Here is a 21,135-nt window from a genome sequence, read left to right as displayed (position 1 = left end):
ATAATATGTTTTTTTTATGTTTGTACTTGTAGCATTTCCTTTTCAGTATAATTTGAACAACTGAATAGAAATAGATTTCCAATGCTTGGGATATTTATCTTCAAAATCCCAATTGTTCACTAATGTTTTCTAGCAAACATCTGTAGCTTTCACAGAACAGTTGGATTTACACTGATGTTAAATTATACAATGGCAAACTTTTTTTTAATTTTTTTTTTTAGAAGTGTCAGAGTAAAGGAGGTTGAAAAAAGCACTCCACGTTTTTCATATAATTTATCGGTCCAGAATAGTGAGGAAAAATGTACAATTTCTCTTCCACTTCACAATTATGGACAACTTTGTGTTGGTCTATCGTGAACTCCCAATGGAGTGAAATTTAATGTGACAAAATGTGGAAAAGTTTGCAGTGGCTATGTGATTAAAATCATCTGTATTCTGGTGTAAGGACACAACTCCTATCTGATTAGGTTGCTTTGCACTAGAACTTTTCAAAAATGCTTTGGAGCCTCTGGACTACTCATTCAAGCCCCACTCTGCCTGCGTGGCTCACCCGGGCGAACCAAAACGCGCACTTTTTACGCATCACGCACGGTGTTTGCACTGTGTCGCTCATCTGCGCTGCACACGGCTTGAATGAGACTCTTGCTAATCAAGTAAAACCCACCTGGAGTCGAACTTCTTCCCGTCAGGAAACATGCCAATGTAGTGGTACCTGACGAAGTCCCCGACTTTGACTGCGCGGACGCATTGCTCTGGCTCGAAGGTTTTTTCTACGAGGATGTCGTCTAACGGGACCGGAGGCGCGTTGCAGGCGGCGAACGTCACTAGGAGCGACAGAGACAACATTCCCAGCGCACACTTGATCATTTTCCCCCCTCCACTAAACTTTCCTAAGATTGCAAATAAGTGTGGTGAAGCCCTGTAATCTGTGCACGGCGGCTGCTACCTGCTCCCCATGTACTTTGGCTTCCTCTACTCTGATTTGGGAAGAAGTCCTGCCCCGGATCCCAGCGTAGGAAGAGTCAATTTGTTGAGCACACGCAACACTTCCGGTTATGATTAGGACAGCTAATCCTCAATTGAGCAGTAAAATTCAAAGTGTAACGCATTACACGCAAATACATGAAAGTCGAACACGTGATCGCGTGTGTGTGTGATCTTCACACGCGTGTACAATCAGTTTTCAGCCCGGTGAGTCTGCTCTTAATTTGAAAGCAGATAGATCATTTCCTGCGAGTTTTCAACTCTTTTGGGCAACCTTGACCCTGTCGGTACCGAATGGGATAGTTTGGGCTCCACGTATCGCTCCTGCGCAGTGAAGCCGTACAGACACGTCAACGTGGTACCGTAGGGGTCTCCACACACACACACACACACACACACACACACACACACACACACACACACACACACANCACACACACACACACACACACACACACACACACACACACACACACACACACACACACACACACACACACAGAGAGAGAGGCACATCCTCTGCCTCACATAGCCAAAAAGTTTGTGGCCGTGCCTCTTAATTACGCTGAGGTTGAGACAATGAGCAGGTCGTGTTGAATTTTTTTTTTACTTTGAACGCTGCCTTTTAGGGGATTCTCGGTCCTTTTTTTAGGGGGGGCCTTATGCAGACCAAACCAGGAATGTTTCAACGTGGCAGTGGGAGTGGGAGGGACACTCTCACCAGGGGTTCAATTAGGAGTAAGAGGAAGAAGATGGGTTAAAAAGTCAAAAAATGAAAATAAAAAATACAACTTTTTCCTTAAAAAGATGTTGTGGACTTTACCCTTCAGCTTTTAAAAGTGTAAGAAATTGTCATTAGCTTTCCTTTTAAAGAGAACGTCACAGTACGGTGCAAAAACATAGGTTCAGTTGATCATGTTTTAACTTGAAGTTTTACGAGAACACAAATCAGCGGTGATTTTAACTGTGATTTCATGGGAGGAGCAGCTCGGGGTATGGCAAGCCGTTAGTGGAAATATTCCATATCCTTGATCACTACAGTGTGCAGCTTGGGGGTGGAGTAAAATGTGGGCGGAGTCTAACAAATGACTCAAATAGTTGACTCCGCCCACGATTCAGATTCCTGTGGTCTTCCTGCTCAAAGAAGTTGCATTAAAAACCTGGCCTTGCTGTATGAATTTAACTAACACACGCAGTGATCATTCATTTTCCCAAGAAACCCAAATGAAGTTTGATTTTTTTTTAAAGTTTGTGATTAAAATCAAAACAAACCCCCAAGGGATTGTTGGGGGTACCGATTGTGGTACCTTGGATTTTGTTAACAAAATAATAATTTCTTTACATGATTTTGCATGATTCCTTAATAATTTCTGAATTAATCTAACAAAATTAATGAATCATCTGTATTTTTTAGGTAGCTAATTTATAAGTTTTTTAAATAAAAAAATAAAAACCCCATCTACTAGTCCTCTACTCTATATTGCAAATATATACTTATTATAATAGGCCTCTTCCCAAGGTAAACGGGGTGGAGAACGGCTTGAACTTGTATATAATTACAATTATATTAATTTTATTAGTTATAAATGATGGTAAAACCCCTGATAAGACCAAAATACTAGAGCTACTGCCTGCCAATAGGTCACATTTACTGGAATCACAGAACCAAATTTTCTTACATTAGATGCCCAGGTTAAAGACAAACACTTTACATCACTGCTTGTCCCTGATCGGAGAGTAGGAACTGAAACATGATATGTGCGTCAGCAACTTTCTGAAGGATGTGGATTATTTACACTAACAGCTTGCCATACTTGGCAGCCCCCCCCCTGCTGGACCCTGCTGATCCTGCCCTGAGCCCTGGGGAGGTTTCAAGCTTTGTCCGGATACGTGGAGGAACGTAAGGCGGTCCCAGAATCAGTCCTGAATAACCTCTGCCAGCTCAAACTTTTTTCCTTTTATTTATTTATTTATTTTTTTTGAGTGTGTAGACAAAAAATGGCTCCCTCCACACCTTCCCACCTCTTCTCTCTGTGTTTGCTCGCCGTTTTCGTCTCGGCGGTGAACTCTCAGTACGAAAAGTACAGCTTCAGGAGCTTCCCCAGACACGAGCTGATGCCCCTGGAGTCCGCCTACAAGTACGGGCTGGACCAGTACACGGCGGAGAAGTGGCAGGAAACGGTGGAGTACCTGGAGGTGTCGCTGCGCCTCTACCGCCTGCTGCGGGACAGCGAGGCCTTCTGCAACCTCAACTGCAGCTCCGTGCGGCTGGACGACGAGCAGAAGTTTGCGGACTTTCCGGAGCTGCGGGCGTTCGGGAACGTGATGAAGAGGGCGCAGTGCCTGAAGCGCTGCAAGCAGGGGCTGCCAGCTTTCAGACAGAGCTTACCCACTAGAGACACCATCGATGAGTTTGATCGGAGAGAGCCCTACAAATACCTGCAGTATGCCTACTTTAAAGTAAGGCTGACTTGTGACGAGTTTACTGTTAAGTTTGTGTTTGTGTTGCCTGATTTATTTGCCTGAAATCATAAAACACAGTATATCTTTTCTTACTTTATCTTCATCTTTGTGTTACAGTCCAACAACCTGGCCAAAGCTGTGTCTGCTGCTCACACCTTTCTGCTGAAACACCCGGATGATGAGATGATGCAGAAGAACATGGCTTATTACAAGAGTCTGCCTGGAGCTGAAGAACATCTGAAAGATCTGGAGACCAAATCCTATGAGGTGAATGCAACAATTTTCTGGCATTGTTGGTCTGATTTTTTTTTTTAATTTATTTTAGCATTTGGTGTATGTTTCCAAATTAGTTGTATGACATATATTTGGTATAATATGCTCACCAAATGTTGCTCAAAACCAACAAAACTGCCTTAATCGAGTGACAAATAAGGAGGGTGAAGCAAAGTACCGGAATATGTTGGTCTAATTTATAAGGTCATTTGAAAAATAAGGAAGATGACTAATAACTAATGGTTTTCTTAGTCAGAACACAGTTGTCATAAAGACCAAAACGGACATTGTTCATAGATCAATAAGTTTAACAAAGACCTGAATGTTATTTAAAAGGTTTCAGAAACTGTTACAAGTGAGCCAGATTTTATTGCAGACTTGTATTAACAGAGAAAATCAAATCTTAATGGTAAATTTGGGAATTTAGTTTATCTTTTAAGATCACATAAAAACAAATCGGCCATTGATGGTGAAGCATGGCAGTGGCTCTGTTATGCAGTGGGGCAGTGTTGCTGAAAGCACTAGATGCAACAAAGAAATGATTAAGAGAGCATTTTCCACTGTTTGGTTAGAAAACATGAGGTTATTCATGGTTATTAACTTCAAAGGTAAAGTATAATTAATAAAATAATACAGGTACATTAATTTCAGAGAAATGATCAAGAGTGTGGTATTTGTTATTAAAAGGGATTATTTATTTATTTAGATTTTTTTTATCCTCGCTGAATAAATAAACTGAAATGCAATTTCAATATTTAGTATTTCATTGTGAGATTATGCTACTGCAATAAAAAATGGTTTTGTTTATGGCTTTTAACGCATCTTTACCAATAAGAGTGAAAGAGAATAAACCACAGAAATGAAAATAAATGTATATCTCTTGAACAAGTAACTGTATTTTCCGGTATTGGATGTCAGTAATTTGAAGCGTAACTATTAAACAGGCTGTTTAAACACGAAGCCGTCTGATGGCTGAAGGTGCGTCCAGCCCAAACCCACGAGCCCTATTACTGGCTCTGTGGGTTTGCAGGATGTGGTTTCCAGGCCAAATGGGCCTCCCTGGTATTATGAGCTTCAATAGCCTACTGAATACGGAGATGAGTGGAGGCTTTGTTTAATTTTACTCCTTCGGAGCAACGGATGGACTCATGAAATACTTGTAAATAATGCAGCATTGCATCATGACTGCGTGTCTCCTTTTTATCCAGACTTTATTTGTGCGCGCCGTGAAGGCGTACAACGGCGATAACTTCCGGACGTCGGTGTCGGACATGGAGCTGGCACTGAGGGACTTCTTCAAGGTCTACGACGAGTGTCTGGCTGCGTCCGAGGGTCCGAGACACGTCAAAGAGTTTAAAGATTTCTACGCCTCCATAGCTGGTTGGTTCATCCTCGTCTGTCAGAGCTGGTTTTCTGAACACATCTAGACGTCACCATCTTAAATATGAATTTGTTTTCTTGTTTTTTGGGGGGGTTTTTTTAGACCACTACACTGAAGTACTTGAGAGAAAGGTGATGTGTGAAAGTGACCTGACACCCGTAGTTGGAGGCTTCGTCGTCGACAAGTTCGTGGCGACGATGTATCACTACCTGCAGTTTGCCTATTATAAACGTGAGCAGACGCAGCATCCAGGGTTCACGGCGTTTACGAAAACTAGTCAACAGCAGCTGATCATTTTCATGTTTTCCTCAGTGAATGACCTGAAGAACGCGGTGCCATGTGCAACCAGCTACGTTCTGTTTGACCCCAACGATGAGGTCATGAACAACAACGTGGCCTACTACAAGTACCACAGAAACAAGTGGGGGCTGACGGAGGAGGACTTCCTCCCCAGAGTAGTGAGTAACATCCCTTTTCTTTTATTCCATATTTTATTACACAGGTACAATCTATGTTTGCAACTGAAATGTTCAAAAGCAAAAAAAAAAAAGAAAGAAGAAGCAAATGTGAATGAATATCTATCATTTTGTTGTTTTTTTCATGGAGAATTTTTCTCCTATTTACCTGAAAAGTTAGGTCTCATATAAGATTTGGAAAATTATTTTCTGGTTTGAGTTTTTACGCTTTTAGAAACTTTTGTTTAAAGCAAAATAAAGGTAAGCCAGAAAATAAAACAATTATGTCTGCTTTGTTGCTCACATGTGGATGAAAAACTCCAGATTTAAAAAGAAATAGTTTGTTGACACGATATCAGTAAAGGAGGTTGCCCAAACTAATCAAACACAAACTATCTAAATAGTCTAACAGTAAAGAAACTAAAAATAAATAAATGTTACAGTTTGCATACTATATGTAATAAATTACTTATTCAAATATTTAACTATTTATACTAAAAGAGCTGGAAGGTAATCTAGCATATAATTTGAATTGTACATTAAAAATGGAAGAAAATAAAGAAAATTATGATCAGTTTTCCAGAAAAAAGTGAAATTACAAAAATAATATTTTAAAGTTTATTTTTATCAGTCTTTTTAAAGTTATGAATAATTCATCATTATATTGTTTGAGCTAATTCAAATGGTGTTAATATAATTATATTATATTCTACAGTGATGTTTAGCAACTATATTTTATGCAGGGATAAGTTTTACTATTAATTTATGACTTATACCTATACTTATAAAGTTTAGTAGTAAATAAACTGCAAATTTGCATAATAACAAATTTTTAAAAATCGTTTAGCGATATAGTATTTGGAGTTTCTTGTGACTTTTTGAAAAATTAATAATACATGTTTTTAAGCAGCTGAACCTTTTTTACAAAGTTCTCAGTGGTTTTGTGAACATCTTTGTTTCTGGGTGTGTGCTGCAGGAGGCAGTGCGGTACTACAATCAAACCACCCTGCAGCTGCAGATGTTGGAGTTTGCAAAGCAACGCCTTATGAGCGACGATGAGGTGCGTGTATGTACTTACGTGTTTCTGGGATCCCTCATTTCTGGACATTTGGGGGCAAATAAAAGGAACATTAAACAATTTCTATGTATTTCTTATTAAATATACTTAATAAAATGTTAACAACTCGGACTGGGTTGTTGGTTTCTCTCATGGTTTCGATCAAAGTGTTATTTAAAAGAAGAAATTGGATAATTGAGTCAGGTCACATGACCTCTTGCAGGGTACTATAGGTTCACCAGGCTGCAATACCACCGACAGACATGTGAGGGCAGCATGACACCAATCTAACTTGTGCTATTTTGGAGAATCTCAATAAGTATATATTTCATATGTTTTATGTTGTAAATCAAATTCAGTCCTAGACATAAATCTCCTTAGCAATAAAATATATGAGAGTTTATGCTTTGAAATGAAACATAACCTTTTAATCTGATCTGTTGTATTTGTGTTCGCAGGGAGAAGTGGTGGAGTTTATAGACGAGTTTCTGGACGAGGACCAATAGCACACATGGAAACACTCCAAAATACTCAATTAGAAATGACTAAACACTCCAGTAGTCTGTATTTATTTGAATACTGCGTTTTTTTTATTTAACATTTTGGTTTTACCTCCACCTCTAAAGCACCAGTTCTGTTTGTAATTTATCATTTTGTTAAGCAAGTATCCTGTTTTACTGTCTTCTGAATTCATTCAGTGTTGTGAATGGTGCTGTTTTTTATGACAATAAACAGTTTTCTGAGTTTTTTCTTCCATCACTTCCATGTTTAGATGTTAGGTATGAGGATGTTGATATTTTCCTTAATATATTCGTTGCTTTGTCTAATAAAAGGAAGAAAAAGCTAAAATAGATGCTCATTAAAATCTAAACGAGAAATCCAGAATATATTTAGGCAAAGTCTGAAGAATTATTTTAAGTGTCCATGCTTAAAATAATTACCTTGGTAGATTAATTAATGAACTAATTCTCCGTTCCAGCCCAGAGATTCTTCTTTTTCACTTGAGCTTTAATTAAAAAGGAAAAAGTCACAAAAAAGCTGTGGAGAGCGTAATAAAGAGCTGAGAGAGGCATTTAGAGAAAACACTGAGTTGGTTATTAATGTGTGAATATTGAGTCTCTGTGCAGTTTGTGTCACAGTGGTGTTAGAAACCCACTGGGAAACATCCCCCCTGTGTCACCGCCTGTCTGCATTCTCGCTCTCTTCTGTCTCTTTTACTGCCTTTCTTTCACCACTGACCGCATTTCACCCTCTAATTCTGTGCCTTTTTTTTATTGCACTGAACGATTGTGATTAATTAGAAAAAGTTGACTGCAAATAATCGCATCTGTTGTGTCACGAACAGATGCAAGCGTGATTATCAAAGAGCAAGGCGTCAGGAAGTAGAATTAACATGATGTGTTGTGACTTAATAAAGTATTTAGAACCCTTTCAAGAGCAAACAGTCGCGTAATTTATTGGGATCTTTTCTGACAGACAAACTAAATAATACATAATAAACAAAAATCTGATTTTCAGCCCCCGTCACCTCTAACTAAAATCCTCAGACTTCAGGATTAATCCAGTTTTTTGTGGATTAAATTAACCATAAGGTAACGTAGCATTATTTTCCACAGCAAAACATGTTGCAAAAGGAGCTTTGGTCAGATGAAAAGTCAACTGCAATGAAGTTATTTATATAAAAGCAACGGCACAGTCAAAGGTTGAACCTAAATCCGTGTGAGAATTTGTGGCAATACTTTATATAAGCTAATCAAAACTTCAACTTAAATAAATTACTTCAATTGGTTTACAAGTAATTTAACAATTGAACTTTGACTTGATGTAACTCAATAAACTTAATAAATTAACTTGGATAAATGTAATTCGGTCATTTATAACCAATTGAAGTGATTTAATTTGGATCATCTTTTTTTAAATGTACAAAGTGCTGACTTGAGAGGACAGAACATAAAAGCATGCCACACTTTTCAGATTTTTATTTAGAAAGATTTTTAAAACCATCAATCAGTTTTTTTTCCACTTTACTATCAAATGGTATCTTGATAAAATACATAGTTTGTGGCTGTAACATGACAAAATGTGAAAAAGTGGTTATGAATATATTACTATTTCCTTGTAGGACAATATCTGTATTTCATCCTAACTATAGAATATTTCAATAAAATTTACAGAAACACATTTTATATGTTTATTAAGACCAAGAAAGCACAACACGCTTTACCTTCACAGTGAATTTTAGATGTACTTCTGGACTAATCTTCACACTTTGAGATCAACAGAAACTTTAAAAGTGTTTTTATTCACTGCATATATAACCGAAATAATTACTCAAAATGTTATATTTATAATATTATCATCATGCTTTTATTTTATTGTCATGACTATAATCACAATTGTTTACCAAAAATAGTGTGAAATTATTTTTTTCTTTCCTGACTACAGCAGAATAAACTAAGAAAATAACATTGACTCAAGTTGACACAAATTCTTTTTCTTTATAAAGAAGACATAATATTTGCCATACATGTGCAGATAATCACAAACTCACATGAAGAGAAATTAAATGTCTTGCCCATCCTGTCGTCACTTTAATCTTTCAATCTTTAAAGTCTGGAAAATAACTACTTTGATTTTTTTTCCAAAGTTTAGGAAGTAAATCAGGCAAACAAAGAGCTGCCAGATCCAACTACTCCTTTTCTTCACCAACATTCCTGAAATAACAGCAGTTTTAAACATCATTTTTATGGAGCTAAAGTGAATTACACAAGAAACCACAATGGACAACAATGCCAAAGTGTCTTACCTCATTCACAACATTTACACTAGTTATATATAACGTCGGTTTCATATGTTACTTGCTTACCAAACTATAAAAACTGATATATTTGTATATAAACTCACTTGAGTGCTTAAATGTGTTTACATTTGAACATTTAAAAGCACATCTTCTATTTGGTATTTGTCACAGGGTAGACAGAGAAACAACTAAATACCACGTTTACAGTGCACACATAAATACAGTTGTACTCATTTAGCTAACTTGACCAAATTAATCAATCTTGGTCATTTTTAACCAGCCTGCACTGAGAAAATCTCCACATATCTTCTCCAGGGAAGATTTCAGAGGAAGTTTGTATTTAGAGCATGTGTGTTGAGGGGACAGGTTTTCTTTTTCTGTAGTGGTAGAAAAATTAATTAATATCTTCACTAACGTCTCTTTCAAGGGCTGAATCAAAACACGGCGGAACTCGGATGAAGGAGAAGTGTTTGCAGAAAATTGTATTTTCTCATTTGTGTTGCAGGACATTAGAACTGGGTTCAAATCCCACCCTAGGGTCTTTCTGCACAAAGTTGACATGCAGAAAACTTTACATGCATGCATGATTTCTCTCCGAGTCGTCCTCCAGCAGTCTGGAAACGTGACGTGATCAGTTTTTGTACTTCTGGCAGTAAAGAAAAGCCTCACAGCAAGATTCTGCCTCCACTGTACTTGACACTTGGTTGAGTGTTATTACGTTGACTCTGCCAAACACACGTCTTTGCATTTGGACCAAAAAATTCGAACTTTGCCTGATAAAACTTTCTGCAGAAGGCCATTTGTTTTGTCAGCTGAAAATCTAATTAAATTCAATTTCATTCCATTCCATTCAATTTATTTACGTAGCTCCATTTCACAGCATATGCCACCTCACAGCCTCTCAGTTCATGGTGAAGTAAAACTGGTTTCACTGTGAACGGTGATGCTGATCAGACCCAGCCCATTTTTAAAGCAGTTCCTAAGCAGAGTTTCATTTGGGGGGGGCCAACTGAGGTCAAGTTCACCAGCCGACCCAGCACAACTCTTACTTTGTCCTGTTTTGCATTATCGTGCATGTCTGCATTTCTGTAACTTACTTTGCATTACCCAATGAGCCAACAATGAAGTAAAATGACTGGTGGATTATGTTTTGCTGCACAGTCATAGCAGTCATGTTATATAAGTAAATAACTTGGAATAAAGTGCATATTTTAAACTAAAAAAAAAAAAGCTCAGTAAAATAGGGTAATAGTTGTGGTCAGATGGATGTTTGTTGTGGAATAAATGATTACCAAACGCTGCTTTCCCACCACATTGTCCAAACAAAACATTGACCTCCATCGTAAATCAACACTGGTTTTGGAATGGCTAAATCTTGTTAGCATAGAGTTAGCAAAGCAAAACTTCGTCTTAAATCCTGTTGACATTTGGTGCACCACGTCAGAAAACCTACCAGTTTAAATGAACTCTCCCAAAAGAGTGGTCAGAAGTTAGTTGATGGCTACGAAAAGCTTCTCTTCAAGGCGCAAAGAGAGATTTAACCACATGTTAGTTGGGGTTTATGTATATGCATGACCCTGTACAACGCACCTGATTCAAATAACTGGAGAATATTATCAAGTTGTGCAGATACCTGTTAAAAGCATTTATGTAAATCAGGCATACTGAAGATGCAACAGATCTAAAGCTTGTATGACAATGGATTCCAAGGGTTGACATTCTTGATTTACAGCAAAGCATCAAGGCATTCAAAAAAGTAAAAAATTAGCATAACCCAGGGAAATACAAACAAGCATCAGTAAAATTATGAAAACATTTAAATTCGGAAGTCCCAGTTGATATAGTCATGGAGGAATAGCTTCCTGTATTTTCTAGTTTCTTTATTTTAGGCCCAGCCTGTTTGCATCCAGCTACATGCAGAAGTTTTAAAGTAATAATATGGGGGTATATTTATAGCTAACTCAGCAAGGTTTTTTTTCACAGAAGCAGAAATGCAGCTAGTTATCAAACCCAAAGTGTTCACATCTGTAGTAGTGTCTAATGTGATGTAGGGAAGTTCATTCCTCTTGTTTATCTTAATTCTTCTATATTTGTCTCTGCTCTTCATTAACGTCCTCGTTCTCCATTTCTACACTTTCTGCTGCATCTCTATTTGTTGGCCCGGTCTGCTCTGGCTTTGACCTTTTCCGTTCATCTCGTACAGTGAACTTTTCTGCTGTTTCCGTCTGTAACACCAAACTCCAATGATGACCGCGGTGGCCACGGCACACACCGCTACAATGATGGCGGCCACCTTTGCCCCTTGGGTGGTTGAGCTTGGAGGGTGGGGCGGACAGTCCTCACCCACACAGATCGTCTTCCTCTTCTCTCCTTCCATCTCACCCATCATACCTGGCAGATCGTCCACAGTGTGTTCCTCCATCACTCCAGGAAACGTGTTCCCATCATGCACCGGGGGAGCTGGGCCGTGATCTAGGAAAGGGTGATTGGTGAGGTCGTCCAGCCAGGAGTGGGTGGGAGGAACTTGTTGTGTGTCGTAATCAAGGGTGTCGGAGTTTGAGGGGGAGTTTGAACGCTCTAAATGGTCAGATGAGGTAGCTGGAGTCCTGGAGCCAGGCCAGTTCTTCTTCTCCCTCCCTTGGTTGGATTTAGGTGCCATAGTGAAGGATGTATCTCCGTCTGACAAACTGAAGTGAGGAACCCGCTTACGTACTTCCACATCGTTGGGTTTGTCTGTTGTCTTTGCCATACTGGTTCCCATTTGCCCTTTTGTGGAATCACTATTTTCTGTGTCAAATAGGTCAACAGGATATCCATCAAGCCAAGTACTATCTTTAGTGCTCTTACTTCCTTCTTCCCTCTGGGTGATGTTTGGCCGCGGCTCATTGGCTACAGAAATGATTAGATGTGGGTGATGATCATCATCTTCATGGCTATCATGGTCGTCATATCTCTCCTCGTCTTTGTCTTCACGATCATCGTGAATGTCATCTTCATCGTGATCATAATGTTCCTCTCCATCATCATGATCGTCACTTTTTGGATGTTCCTCTGAATTATCAGGATGTTCTCCATCATTGTCTTTGTGATCATCATCATGATCCTCCTGACTTGGGTGATCGTCGTATGCATCATCACGATCATCGTATTCTTTGGTGCGATCACTGCCGTCTTCGTGCTCGCCCATGTCATAATGGTCATCATGATCATCATCAACTCTGCGATCAGGTCTGTCCGAGTTGTTGTAGTGAGTCGGTTGCTTCATATTGTCATCAAAATCCTCTTCCTGATGACTGTCAGGATCATGATGATCACCATGATCATCATGATCATGATGATCATCGTGATCATCGTGATTATCGTGATCATCGTGATTATCATGATTATCTTGATTATCGTGATCATCGGTACGGTCGTCTTCATGGATGTCCAGGTCATCATGGCGGCTGTCATCCTGATCATCATTGTCATCTCTGTCATATATTTTATCATCTTGATCTTTATTTCTGCCTTTCTCATCATCATCATAATCGTCATGATCGTCATGATCGTCATGATCGTCATGATCGTCATGATCGTCATGATCGACAGAGTCGGTGCTTTCCAGCCTTTCTTGGCTCTCGTTTTCTTTGCTCTCCTCAGACAGGGCACCAGAAGCTCTCTGTGTTGCTTGTGTGACTGAGTCGCTGGGGATGGGCGATACCTCCTCCTGGAAAGCCTCAGAGGGGAACCAGAACATGTGTTTTTGGGAGAGAAGAGAAACAGGCTCCTTTGTGGCTGGAGCTGCACCAGTCCGGACCAACTTGGTACTGTCCTGCTCAAACCTGGGATGGACCGTGAAAGCATCTTCCTCTCTCATTGCTACTTCATCCACAGTTCCTCCAAAGGTTCTACTGCTATTAATCACCTTTACTCCAATATTATGCATTTCATGGCGATCCTGGTGATCCTCTTCTACATTGACCCAAAATTTTGTTTCTTGCTGCTGCAGAATCCCCTTCCCTTCTTGAGAAGTATCTCTGAATATGTCTTCTTGACTGTCATGATCATGATCTGTTTCTTCATAGGAATCTTCAAACTTGTCTTCGTAATCTACATGGGTTTCAGTTGCACCTAAAGATAAAATGACAAGACATTAATCAAATTTAGAGCTACATCGTATAAAATTATATATTTCATGTTAAGATTGGGAGTCTGCATGAGACTGCAGAGCTAACATCAGCTACAACAGACCTGGAAGAGGTTTGTCATTCATAAATCATCTTGTAAATCCTCATGTCTGAAATCATCTAAAAACCAAAACCATAAACATGACAGATCCAACAGACTAACCGTCTGCTCAGAGCTGGTTGAAGTTAAAACCAGCAGACTTTTTTTTAATATAAAATGAACATGGCCACATTATGAATAGTCAAAGCAAACATTTTCATCACAATTCACATCAGAAAGTTTGTAGCCAAGATACAAGTGCCTTAGAACTTTAAAGAAGCGAAACATGAAACCCTTCCCTTTCTTCACATTTTCTGTTTGGTTTTTCTCCTTAATATTTTAAAACATTTCATAAGACATCTAAAATCTAATCTAAATACAAAATTTACCTTTAATGCAAATCTGCACAGTCCCGTACCACTCGCCGCAGCTGTCACACAGCAAGCTGAAGGCAGAGTGACCGCTGGGCATCACATAACCTGGTGTGCACGAGTACAGCAGCTCGTCTCCCATCTCAAACCCTGAGTGATCCTGCAGACGGGCGTTGGGGAACGATGGAGGATCCCCACAGGTCACAGCTACCAACGTCAAAAATGACACAGATGATGTAAAGTAAAGATTACTCTCTTCAAAGTAATATAAATGTCGCTTCATTTCACTCAAGTCAATCTTAGGATGAATTAAAAAGTAGTTTATTTTGTAAAAATGTGTACAAAAATATTAAAGACAAAAAGTATCTGCATTGTTGTTCATGTTAAGAAATTTTTATATTCCTTTATGGTTGAAGTTTGATCAGAAACACTCATTAGGTTTACCAAAACAAATGCATACGCCCAAGAAGAAAGCACAGTAAATATCACACAGAGGGCTGAAAAGAACCACTGTTCATTTATGGTTTTGGTGTATCATTATAAAATATTTACACCACTGACCTTTGTCTTTCATGCAGAAGGCACTCAAGTGTGTAGTGTCCTCTGTAGCGTTTTCTGTCTTCACATTAACAGCCTTCAGTGAACTCCCCTCAGCATTACAAACTGTCGTTCTGCAGACAGACACACAAATGGTATAACAACAGACTATCAGGAAGTATTCACTCTTATAAAACCTTTAAAAATGGTGTCACATTACTATGGAAAGCCTATTTCAGCCAAATGTATTAAATCAGTAAATAAGAAAGCTTATGATTAATTGGCTTCTTAATTTAATCACCTTATTTTTATTTATTTGTTTATTATTATATTTGTATATTATTTACAAATAAGTAATTTTAAAATATGTATTCATTTATTTGTATATTATTTTATTTATTTATATATGTATTTATTGATTAAATCAGATATTTATTTAGATATTCATTCATTTGTTTATTTAATTTTGACTGAAATGGCTCTCCATACATTAGAACCAAAACATCAGTGTATTTTATTCAGAGTTTTTGTGATACAACAAAGTAATTCATAGTTGTGAAGAGGAAGGAAAATTATGCCTTGTTTTCACAGTTATGTGTAAGGCATCAACCACAAATAAAAATAAATAAATAAAGTTAAATTACAAAGTATTTTTTATGCTAGATACGTCATGCTTTTGTAAAACTTAAAAGATTTTCTTCAACCACCAGGGGGCTCTTTAGCAGGAAGTGAATCATTGGAAGTCAAAATTGGAAATCAAAGAAGAAAGCGCTGCTTTTCATTTAGGACAAGCACATGCTAGCAGCAGGCACGGCGAAGAAATGTTTTCAAACTCATGGAAACTCCACGAAGAAGTTAATATGATGCAGCTTTTAAGTTGAAGGCTATCGATCTGTACTGCCAGATCGATAGCCGCTGCTCGTAAGCTCGGCATGAACAAATCCATGGTTCAGCGTTGGAGACGGAGGGCTGCGTCCTTAATAGGAGGTTTATTAAAGCCATCTAGTGTCCTTGAGGACAACCGAGAGAGCGGTGGAGATACCAGCGGCTTATAGCCCGGTGCGGGTTATATATGTACGTTTCCAGGTTTAAAAAAAACAAACAAAAAAACTTTGTGCGCGTGGCTTCCGGACTATAGAGGTGTGCTATATTATTCGGAAAATACGGTAACTATCATGGGCTACCAACCTGAATACAAATGAAAATGAAAACGTAGAAGTATGATGTTGCATTCTGTTTAAGGAAGCAGGTGTTGCTTTTGACATATATGAGTCTGAGTACAACTGAACTAATCAAACGATTGGGGAAAAATGTGTCTGGAGAAGCAGTGTTATTCATGGCTCCTGTTTAATCAGCATTAGGTGACAGAAAACAGAAAAGATGCAGAAAAGAAAAACACAGACTGGTAAAACCTTGGCCTATAAACCTGCAGAGCATCTGTTAAAGAAAGTAACATTTGTCACATAAAAGAAGAGCTGCTTGTCACACTATTACCTTTATGCTACATGTGAAACCAAAAGGTCTACATCTGTATGTATGAAATATAGTGTTGTAGGAGCAACACTCAGCAGTGACCTGCAGTGATGGACAAGTAAGAAGATGATGTTAATGTATGGGAGTTAGGCTGGATGGTATTTGTTTATAGCAGCACACCAGAAAAACCTCTTGACAATGTTTCAGTGAAGACTGTAAGAAAATAGTGATGGAACCGAGGAGGGGAAAAAAAAGAAAGTTCACACCACTGATAGAAAAAGTTAGGAAGACAAAGAAAAATCAAAAACAACTCAAGAGCAGCGATCATTTAACTCACAAAAATATGTAAATCTAACCTTGAAGGAAAATGGATGAATAAAACAAACATCTTTGCGCATAAATCTAACTTTTGAGGCCTCTAATAAATGAGATTCAACCGCCAATTACGCCCAGAAAACAACTTTTAATAGCAGATTGTTTATGAAATTCGACATGCTGAGCATTATGTCTGTCACCGCTGTAGTGAAACATCATAATTGCTTCCATTTTTCTACATGAGTTTTGTCACTTTTCTCTACATTTGAACCACATAACCCAAAAACCTACTATAAGATTTTGGATCTCCTCTTCCCACCTAAGTTACGGTGCATGCTGTCAACCATCTATCACTGTACCTGTCTCCCTCCTAAATCAAACGTGCTTCTGTTTCTGTCTCTCGGGGTGGGGGGGGGGATGAAAGCAGCATCTCACGTTGCTGTGGAGACGTGGGGCGTAAATGGAGGCAGTTGTCGACATGACACCCCGGCTCAGAATTCCCTCATCCCTCAGGAGGAGACAGAGGAGCCTTTCTCCGTCTTTTGCTCCCTGCTTTTTCTCTCCTCCCTGAAATGTGTCACTCTCGTATCTTCCCACACTTGCTAAAACAGACAGCGCTCCCTCCGCTTCCTTTCCTCTTTCATCCGTTCCTGTAACCTCCGTCACACGTACAGGCGGCGCACACACACACTTGTGGGAGCTTTGATCGTCTCCAGAAATCTCCCTGCTTATCCCCTCAAAGGCGGGAAGACAAATGCTCATTTTCTTACCCCACCGTGCCTCCGTAGAGCCACCCGCGGGTGCAGTGAGAGAAGAAGCACTCCACCACGACTTGACGGAGCTCTTCCACTGACGCCAGGCGGGCATTTTGCGAGGCACACGCCTGCTCTGGTTTCCCGAAGGCCTGCAAACTGCTCGGGTCTAAAACAAACACACGACCTGAGGAGAGACGGCGCGACGGGTCAGAAAGTTTTCTGACATCATGGGATGGAGTTCAAGATTGTTTCTGTACAGAATTCAAATTTGCATTAAGAAAACATCTAGATAAATCCTTCAACTTAATGAAACTTGTGTAGTCTGAGCTGTTTTGCTGTGTTATTACTCTGCTAATACTAACTGGTTGGCTCAAATCAACTATGATTTGGAAAACCAATCATAGATAATAGTCTCCTCCATGTTGCTACCAATGTTTACATATGTAATAAAACAGAGGCAAACGTGATATAACGTGTTAAAGATCTTGCTGAAGTACAAAATTACTTTTATATGACAAGTGAAGACAAGCTCCAATCTAATTGGTTTTTCCCCTTTCACAATTAACATCATATTCCCTTCAACTTGCCAGCATGCAAAACAACAAACTCGGAATGTTTTGTTTTTTTTTGCAAAACAAGACATATTGTTGGATTTTCAAATGACCACTGCTGTAATTAAACATAACAGAAGGTCGAATGGGACGAGAAAACCAGAGCAAACCCTACAGAAAAGTCAATATGCCCAAAAGCAGATAGTTTGGCAATAAAATGGATGTTATTGAATTTATTGAGTTTTATATTTTCAGCTTTTGCACTTATTTGTGACACTTAGATATTTCAGATTATCGAACAAATTTTAATATCAGAGTAGGATAACCTGACTTAGCAAAAATATAGTTTCCAAATGAAATCTATCCCATTTTTTAGTGTACATCCTATTTTTAGTTGTTGGTTTTTTTAGTGTTTTTGTTCATTCTTCAAATCTGGTAATAAGAGAAACTTTGCCAAAAATATGGTTGTCACATTTAATTCATGATTTAACATGAAGGGCAGCCATATTTTATTGGAGAGCCAGGTTGCTGTTTTTTTTAGCTTAAAAAATAAAATTACTACTTGAAAAGTGCATTGCATATTTATTCAGGGTCTCTGTAACAGAGGAAACATTGTTAACATTATGCATGGGCTGCATTATAAACAAATTAGCCTAGCAAAGGTTTTATGGATTGTTGGTTAAGAAAGGTGAGTGGATCAAAAACATAAGCTTTACCTAGTTTAGTGACAGTTCTAACCTGCTAGCTAACAGAGCTTTCACAAATGCTTTTTTAAAAATTGAATATGCCACCTTCTTAGGATATATTTTAAAAGCTTTATTATCATTATTATTTCAGTCATTTTTCTTACATTGACTAAAAACCAAGCTTTCTTTTCTGTTAATTTTTACCACAAGATTACATCATAAAAGAAACAATGGTTCTTAATTATGATCCTACTGCAAAAGAGAAAAAAGCTAGTTATATCTTTATAACCAGTTATAATTTAACCTGTACTGTAATTTTGAAATTTGCTAAATAAAATAACTTAAGAGGTCCTTTGGGGGTTACGTTTGTGCAATTTCACCGCAATGTAATGAGTGAAACTATTCCCTTTTTAATGTTTTGGATCATTTTTGCCACTGTTGTTATCCCAACAGTTTGTGTTTTACAGTGTACCAAACTACCAGGGCACGAAAACGGACGTTTTGTGGCTTCACTATTTCTTATCGCTTTAATTTTTTTTGACACGCACCTAAAAAACTACCTTTAAAAGTCTCAAAAACATTACTCCATTAGCAACAAAAGTTTAAAATATTGTCTTACCTTCTGCGTTCACAACAGAGGTCACAGCAAGAAAAGCCAGGCATCCAAAGAACAAGGACTGAAGTATTTGTTTAGAACAATAAAGCATCTTTTTCAGCCCTCGACTGTCTAATAACTCTTCGCTTTGGAAAAGGTGCCCTAAAAACCTCAAGAACTATTCGCAAACTCGCAGTCAGAAGTAGCAATTTGTTTCCTTTTTTCTTATTCTTCTTCTTCTTCTTCTTTTTGGCTGCACAGACTAAAACTGCGCGTCAACCAGCGAGGATGCTGAAGGAAGACATAAAACGGCTCAGGAGTGAAGAGGCGCAGCTTATCTTCCCCAAATAGTCGCACTGGCAAGCAGATGAAGCACCTGTGTGAAAAATCACGTCCTCCCGTAAGTAAATACGTCACGGCTCAAAATGTCCAGGGTGGGCAGAGAGAGGTGAGCAGGACTGCTGCTTCTCAGCGAGACCAGACTGTTAGTAATGACTTTATAATGAGCATATAAAGGTGTAAAAATAAAAATCAACTCAAGAGAATGTTATCAGGTCATATTCTTGAATTAAAAAGGACTGACTAGTCAAAAATAAATAAATAGGCTAATTGAAAAAAATGTCCACACAATTGTGGTTTCCGAAGTTGTGGAAATAATAATAATAATAATAATAATAATAATAATAATAATAATAATAATAATAATAATAATAATAATAATAATAATAATAATGTGATTTATTTGTTGTTTATAAAATATTTGGAAGTTAAAATAAAACATGCATTTTCCTTTGAGTTTTATGGAAAAATAATATTTCATCACAGGTACATTTCAATATATTTAATTTCTTTCAGTATTTGAAAGCTATGAAGGGAAACTCCCATACAGATTCACTAAATACAAACCAACATAAATATTTATGTATTTATTTAAGACACTTTAGAGGATTAAGGCTGCAGCTAAAATGGAAACTCGACGTTCATTTTCTCATAAAATAGAAACATAACACAAATATCTATTTTACTTATTTATATGTGTCATTTTAACCTTCCCATTCTCAAATAATAATGAAATAAAATAAAAGGTCCGTTAGAGCACCACACACAGATGTATCCAGGACTTCAACTACATCTGTCGTAGTTTTTATGTCTCATCTCAGCAGATAAGCAGAAATAGCTGAAATATACCACTGACTATGAGAAATCTATATTGTACGTTTCCCTTTTTTAAATTTTTTTATTAAGTTGCTGAAATAAATGTACCTTTTCATGATAAATCTGTTCACCCAAGCACTTATGTGAATCTAAATTTTATGTATTTAATGCTTTTTAATCAGGCTTTCATGAGAAGTGCATTATTGTGTCATGGGAGTTAAATGGTGTATGGTTTTCAACTTATTTAGGATTAAAGATCTGCTCAAAAGTGAGCCACATGTGGAGTCTGTAAATATTTCAGTGAGTAAAAAAAACCAAACATTTTTATCCATTTAATTTTTCCTGGTAGTTGGGTGATTTTACATCTTTTTGGAGTGATTTTTGGTCATGCATGGTTGAACAATTGATAGCACTGTTGCCTTTCAGCAAGAAGGTCCTGAGAAAATAATCAAGGCGACACTCACGGAGTAGCATTTTATTATGCTATAGTATACAGCTCAAAACGTTGATTTTTACATAATACCGCCTCTTTAAACAAATAGGACATTTTGAAACTTAGGACTGTTATTCGCCACATCAAAGTTTGCATCACTTTGTGTTCATCCACGACATAAAATCGCACTAATATTAATTGAAGCAATTCTATGTCACTCAAACGACATGAAATTAGGAAAAGTTTCCAGCGTGTGAATATTGTTGCAAAGGAATATTCCTCTGACAATAACAGCCTTCATGAAGCACCACTCTTACTCATTTCTTTCATCTTTTCCAGTTTCATACGTTTTACTGCTTCTTCTGTCACAGCTGCATTACTCAAACCTCTGCACTTTTCTTTCATCCACCAGTCAGAGACCACTCGGACGTCCATGCATGTCCACTTTACAGGTCAGGATACGGAGAACAGCGAGGTTGAGACCCTGACTCGTGCGCTCTGGTTATTTTTGGAGAAGCGGAGGTCTGACGACAGAAGGAGAGCCGTGGCGAGTACGAGAAAGACAGCAATTCACACCTGATCTTCCGTAAGGGAGTCTGGTGAAAATGATGCCTGCAGCAGGTGTCCCCCCGGGGGGTGGGG

General features: G+C 38.2%; 3 protein-coding genes across 3 annotated transcripts in view; 1 reads left to right on the top strand and 2 right to left on the bottom strand.

Moving 5' to 3' along the window:
- The window catches only part of fkbp9 (FKBP prolyl isomerase 9), a 14,679-nt gene extending 13,675 nt beyond the window's left edge, over positions 1–1,004 (bottom strand). The window contains exon 1 of the mRNA XM_008421900.2: positions 665–1,004. Coding sequence (XP_008420122.1) covers positions 665–867 — 203 coding nt within the window. The 5' untranslated portion in view covers positions 868–1,004. The remainder of the gene's footprint in view (positions 1–664) is intronic.
- Positions 1,005–2,855: 1,851 nt separating this feature from the next.
- crtap (cartilage associated protein) lies at positions 2,856–7,357 on the top strand. Its single transcript, XM_008421899.2, has 7 exons — positions 2,856–3,444; positions 3,565–3,714; positions 4,929–5,100; positions 5,204–5,332; positions 5,414–5,559; positions 6,533–6,616; positions 7,072–7,357. Exons 1-7 carry the CDS (start codon positions 2,983–2,985, stop codon positions 7,117–7,119), a joined length of 1,191 nt encoding a protein of 396 aa, XP_008420121.1. The 5' UTR covers positions 2,856–2,982; the 3' UTR covers positions 7,120–7,357.
- Positions 7,358–11,086: 3,729 nt separating this feature from the next.
- Positions 11,087–19,299, bottom strand: susd5 (sushi domain containing 5). The gene is made up of 5 exons (XM_008421896.2): positions 18,930–19,299; positions 17,089–17,257; positions 14,555–14,664; positions 14,012–14,200; positions 11,087–13,526 (listed from the first exon to the last, which is right to left on the bottom strand). Exons 1-5 carry the CDS (start codon positions 19,015–19,017, stop codon positions 11,542–11,544), a joined length of 2,541 nt encoding a protein of 846 aa, XP_008420118.1. The 5' UTR covers positions 19,018–19,299; the 3' UTR covers positions 11,087–11,541.
- Positions 19,300–21,135: the final 1,836 nt, after the last annotated feature.

Source organism: Poecilia reticulata, linkage group LG11 (assembly GCF_000633615.1).
Source record: "Poecilia reticulata strain Guanapo linkage group LG11, Guppy_female_1.0+MT, whole genome shotgun sequence".
In the NCBI taxonomy this organism is placed as follows: domain Eukaryota; kingdom Metazoa; phylum Chordata; class Actinopteri; order Cyprinodontiformes; family Poeciliidae; genus Poecilia; species Poecilia reticulata.
The sequence above is the reverse complement of the archived record's forward strand: the minus strand, read 5'-3'. Positions and strand labels throughout refer to the sequence as shown.